Below are 6,045 nucleotides of genomic sequence, written 5' to 3' on the forward strand. Positions count from 1 at the left end.
TGAATCAAATGATTAAGAAACTAATTAAAGATCGGACCATACCATTTAAATTCTGAATTCTTAGTACATTTTGAGCAGCAAACAAACTTTTGGAGTTTGGGAAATCCAATTTCAACACCAAATTGGCCAACCTAACACTATCAAATTGCCCTTGCTCTAAGCCTGGAGGTGATGACATCATGAACTTATGTGCTCTTCAATGAGAACTTAAAGCTCTGTATAGGCAAAGCTAAATGTTATACAACATGACGGATATTCTGTTGGAGTTTGGATTACCAGGACATGACTGGTTAACTTTCTATTCTAGTTCAACTGTTTAAAACTGCCGTACAACATAACAGATTGCATCAGATTCATACACTCCCAAAGGCTTGAAACTGACAACAACAATCTTCTTCTTCAAGGATTGACCTTGGGTGCCCATGCTGCAATGAGGTACTTCTTCTTTGCTGCAGTTTTGACGAATGACTCTCGGGAGAACAGTAACTGTCAACAAATAAATTTTTAGCCAAACATCGTCAGAGACAAATATAAACAGAAGAAATAACTTGAGCAGTTCAATGAAGCTTTATCGAGAAAAAGGATATGACCCCTTTTTCTAAGAAAGAAAACATTAGATTTGAGGTAATTGGGGACTGGTTGCCACCATGATGGTGGCAGTGGCAGGTCTCTCAACAAACATTACCATGGGATCCTCTACTGCCCAATCTTCTCCCAACGATACTAGGTCCTAAAATTTTCAAGTTCTGCTAACACAAGTCTAGAAGGGCCTCGAGCTTTTTATCTCTATCTAGTAAACCTATGACTAGCTGTATCTGAGTTTGAACCCGTGAATATCCAGATTGCTTCGGGTGGGTATCTTCTACACCAAGCTGCTCCGCTATCATTTCAGTCAAATGGCCCTCCTCTGCCGTGTGTATACACCTGAAATTCATGTACTAATTACTTTTATGTCCAGGCTCCTCTCAACCCAAATCTTTCATTTGAAATCTCAAGATTCCATTTTCTGATAACTTTTTCATTTTGACAAGATCACTAAGATAACCTTTTCATTTTGACAAAATCACACTTGATAATTGTTCGAGGAGAGTTGGCCAATTCCATCACTTCTGCATGAAACATTCTTAACACCCATTTCAGTTTTTGGTGCATTACTCTATCTCCTATGAAGTTTGGTGTCATTTTCCAGCAAAAGCAAGTTTCAGCCGGTGTTTCACTTCGTACCTCTTTCAACTAATCTCTGCTGGTGGCCTCAGGTGGGTTTATCATAGATGGAAAAGCTCATGTGGCCCTTTAGTCTTTATACCAGCAGCAATGTTTTGGTCATAAAGGTAAAAAGTTAAAACATAACATTAAGATTTTTCTAGTACACTACAATTTCGAATTTTTCGGCTCTTCTGCAGATAAGGATCTATTGGCACAACTCTACCCGACCATCTCTCTGTCTACAACTGGAAGCACATCTTCTTTCTCTTACAAAACAACAATAACTAAAAAGAACAGCTCCTAAAGACTGAAGGAAAAACTGAAACTCAAAGACTATGTAATCAAAGTTCTGGTGTTCTGTATACAAGAAGTACTCTGAACTATTCAAAGATGCAATTAGTAGATAGGATAATTGGTCGATAAACGGGTCAAAGCCATCAACTACTCTGAACAATTATGACTGGTCGCCACCATTAAGTATAACCACATATTGCCAGTCTGTTTGGAAAAGCATCAAGTTTCACAAAATTTTGACATGACCCTTGCCAGCTGCAATATTTTGGTTATAAGGGTTAAAATATGATATTATGAATTAGTACACTTTCTAGTTTTGCGCCTCTTCTGCAAACAGGGATCTATCGCCAAAACTCTATCACACCATCTTTCTGCCTACAACTTGAAGCTTATCTTTTGATAGCAGTTGTATTTTGAGGTTTCCTCGATATGCTTAGCAGTTTAAATTCTAAAAAGTTCTTTTAGATAATAAACATACTTGTAACTACTTGACACTTGTAGAAGTCTAGTATTCCTTGGGGTTCACTACGTTACAGAGCAGAAACTGATATGTATTTAACATCTTTCTTTCTCATTCAAAACAACAATTACAAAAAAAAATAGTTCCTAAAGCCTAAAGGAAATGCCCAAAACACAAAGATTACGTAGTCAAAGTTGCGGTGTTATGTTTCAATGTTCATCAAAATATACAAGAAGTTTTCAGAAGTCAGAAATAATCAAAATTAGAAAATAGGCGAATCAGTGGATAAACGGATAGTCATAAAGACTATTCTTCATCATAGATTAGGATGTACCACAGATGATTATACGGATAACAGATGGGATCAATCAAGCAAAAAACTGAACGACGTAATAAAATGAGAAAGAACATGCAGTTTGCATACCTTCATGTATTTTTTGACATGAGTCAAATTTCTTGGAACATTCCATTTCTTGAAATGCCCAAGAGCGACATCAAGGTGGTAAAGCTTAGGTGCTAAACTCAAATCAACAGCAGAAATCTCCTCTCCGCTGACATAAGGACCCTGAAAACAAACAAAAAACAAACATTGATTGTAGAGAACACAGATACAATGAAATTAGCACGAGAATCTAAGTATAATGAGGAGCAACACACATACATGAGCATTAAGGTGCTTATCCAACACAGTCAATTCAGACATCAATGCCTGCTCTGAACCATCAGTAGCATTCTTACTCTTCAAGAAGGTAACAAAAGATCCGAATATCTTCGATCCTCTGCAAGTAACAATGGGTTCAACAATTCATCATCAAATATACCAACTAAGTTGCAAAATGAGCAGCACAGTTTAGAAATTTAGAGAGAAAGAGTGATTACACTGAGGCATATTGAGGCGGAGTTACAAGAGATGGTTTTCGGTACTTTTTCTCAAGAATCTGAGTAATAACATCAGAATCAGGTACCCATTTACCATCAAATTTGACTACTGGTACCTTACCTCCTGGATTAATCTCCAAGAACCTAATCAAAAAATTGAGACAACACACCCTTTCTTTAGTTTTCATTGAGTTCAAAATTCAAACATTGTGAATACACAAATCATCAGAAATGAATCGTACCATTTGGGTTTATTAGAAAGGTCAATCAAATGCATCTGGTATGGAATTTTCTTCTCTTCTAAAGTAAGAAGAACCCTTTGACTGAAAGGACCTAAATTTCAAGAAATCAAGCAAAACCCATGAAATTAGCCATCAAAAATCTCAAACAAAGAAAGGGTTTGGTTTAGTTAAGTGGATGATACACTTACAGTCACCCAGGTGATCAGGAGCACCAACAGCTGCTTTCACACAGACTTCCAAAGCCATTGTTGAGACAGCAAGTGAGCTGAGCAAAAGAACAGAGAAGATGAGTAGATTCATGGTGGTCATGGTAACGGACTGTTTGAGTGAGGCAAAGTGAGAAATCTGAGATTATGTAATTGAGATTATAAAGGAGAGAGGGCACTGAGAAAATTTCTTTTTCATTTCAGGTAAATTAATTAATATGTCGACCATGACACATTTGTTTGGCATGACTCGGGAGTTTGTTCGTGGTTGATAATTTGGTTGTACAGAGATCTCTGTTGTCGACAATGAATGAATTAATAGAGCACTGACACGACAAATTAGACCACCTTGCGTTTTCATTCTTTTTCCTTTTTTAGCATTCAGCTTTATTCTGTTTGTGATTCGAAATTACAAAATGAGGTGGCATTTCTTGACTATGGGCAAATTCTGTTGGGCGATGCCGATGCTTAAATTGCCTAAAGCCCAGAGAATTATCCGGAGAAGAGATACAATGTTAGTTTGGGCCTGTGAAGCACGGACACACCGGTATTGGTGACGTGTTCGCGTCTGACGCGCGTCGGACACAGGACGCGCGTGGGATACAGACACGACGCATGTGTAAAAATCTGCACTCTATTTTACTAATTGAATAATCTATTTGTCATGGAAATTAGTATAATAGTTAAATTTTCGACATATGGACTAATCTAACAACATATAATTGAGTTTTTTTCATATAATTGTGTGATTAATGTATTTGATATACCATAAGACTATGATTTTAGTATATAAAAATTATTTAATTAGTATATATAAAAACGTGTTCGTCTCCTGATAATTTTGAGTTTTGAAGGTCCCTGTGTCCGTGTCGTGTCCGAGAGCCCGTGTCCATGTCAGTGGTTCCCAGTTTGGGCCATGCTTATATTGTTAGGACAAAAAGAAAGATTTTTTGGGCACCACTGTTTTTTTTGGGGGCCATTGTTTTTTTTTTTTGGGAAAGATATTTGAAGTAAAACTAAGTCACCTCTTATCCATATATTTATCTTAATACCAAAATTACCCTTTTCAAATTAAGTTAGTATAATGATTAGTTGAATCATTAGTTAAATAATTAATGATTAGTATAAGATTAAATCAAAAAAAATAAAATTTAAATCAGTATATAGATTTTCAGAGAAAAGTTTGGCTAGGAAAAGAAATTGCGACGTAACCAAACCTTAGTTCGATTAGGAAAAAAAATTATGACGTTACCAAACCTTTGTTCTGTTAGGGACAAAATTTGCGGACGTAACCAAACCTTAGTTCGGTTAGGAAAAAAGTTTTGCGACATTACCAAACCTTAGTTCGGTTAGGAAATTTTTTTACGACGTAACCGAACTTTTCTCTAAAAGCAAAAAACTCCATTAAACTAAGTTCGGCTACCTGTGCTTTCATGAACATTAGCCGAAATATTGTATATGGAAAAAGTTCGGTTAGCAAATATTATTTTGCGAAACAGCCGAACTGTTCTTCATGTTCTTCATTTCCAGCAAGTTCGGCTAGTTTGACAAAGTTTTTCTACAAAATTCCTAACCGAACTTACTACTATAACTTCCATTTTCAGCTTATTTTGATGACTACTATTCAAAATTTTCAATCAAATCGAATTAGAAGTAATGAGTTTGTGGGAAAATACTTATGGACGAGTTTGTTTACAAAAGATTGATAATCGACGATAAAAATTCAATGAATCGACGACGATGGAAATTTAATGATTTTGATTAGATTTGTATATGATCAGGTCTAGATGATCATAAACTGACAAAGAAAATAAGAAGAAAAATTGTAGAATAGAAGAAGAAGTGGTAGAGTTATAAGTTAAAGGGTAAACTAGTCATCTCCACCTTTTAAGACACCCCTTATAATTATAGGGCATAATCAAATCATGGTCCCCGATAAAAGCAGTGGTGCCCAAAAAATCGTTCAACAAAAATTATTCAGAGACTTCATAAAACCGACCCTCACATGAGGATCCAAGGCATCGAAAAATATGTATCTTTTGGAAAGGCGGGGCCTACCCAAATGGGAGAAAATTGGTGTATATTTGGTATGCTTGTGTAGTTTGGTATGTGTTGAAATTTTGATATTTTGATGATGCTATAATTGTAGCAGAGTAGTATTAGTTTACTTGCAGTGGAGCAAGATTATTTTCTCTCATAAACTCACTATGTTATTGATGTTCTTGCTCAAGTTTTACTGGTGAACCAGGACTGCCTAATTTATAGGCTTTAATAAGACTCTCCAGGACTTTCTATAACTCCGTGGTTATTTCTTAAGATTGAAGGCTTGACCGACTGACACAAACATACTATGGTTTATCCAGAGATTTCTTTTGTTGTCTTTGACAATCTAGTTCACGCTTAGAAGACTAGACCAACCTGGACATTTCTAGAGTTTCTCCAGATATTACAAAATGTTACAAACTTCATTCACACATATTCAAAGTAATCCAGATTACAAATTAGACTTTCCAACATCCCCCATAATTTGTAATCTCTATAGAACTTGTAGTTTTGATCTTCACATCAATCTCCTGTTTATTCTCAGCTTCTCATGCTCGCAATAGTTTCTTCATGTCCGACTTGCTATCACGGTGTTGTCTTTGTTTCTCGCAGTCGTCTCCATCTTTTTCTTCCATTTTTGTATTCAGCTAGCTTAGTAGTTTCGCTAGCGTTAGTGGGTGCTACCCACCGTCTCCTGCCTTTTTTTTTTTTTTTT

General features: G+C 36.0%; 1 protein-coding gene across 1 annotated transcript; it reads right to left on the reverse strand.

Moving 5' to 3' along the window:
* Positions 1–3,558, reverse strand: LOC113307676 (glutathione S-transferase DHAR2-like). Its single transcript, XM_026556128.1, has 6 exons — positions 3,270–3,558; positions 3,082–3,172; positions 2,840–2,983; positions 2,622–2,739; positions 2,385–2,525; positions 1–486 (listed from the first exon to the last, which is right to left on the reverse strand). Exons 1-6 carry the CDS (start codon positions 3,388–3,390, stop codon positions 400–402), a joined length of 702 nt encoding a protein of 233 aa, XP_026411913.1. The 5' UTR covers positions 3,391–3,558; the 3' UTR covers positions 1–399.
* Between the last annotated feature and the right edge of the window lie 2,487 nt (positions 3,559–6,045).

This window comes from Papaver somniferum, chromosome 9 (assembly GCF_003573695.1).
Source record: "Papaver somniferum cultivar HN1 chromosome 9, ASM357369v1, whole genome shotgun sequence".
NCBI lineage: Eukaryota > Viridiplantae > Streptophyta > Magnoliopsida > Ranunculales > Papaveraceae > Papaver > Papaver somniferum.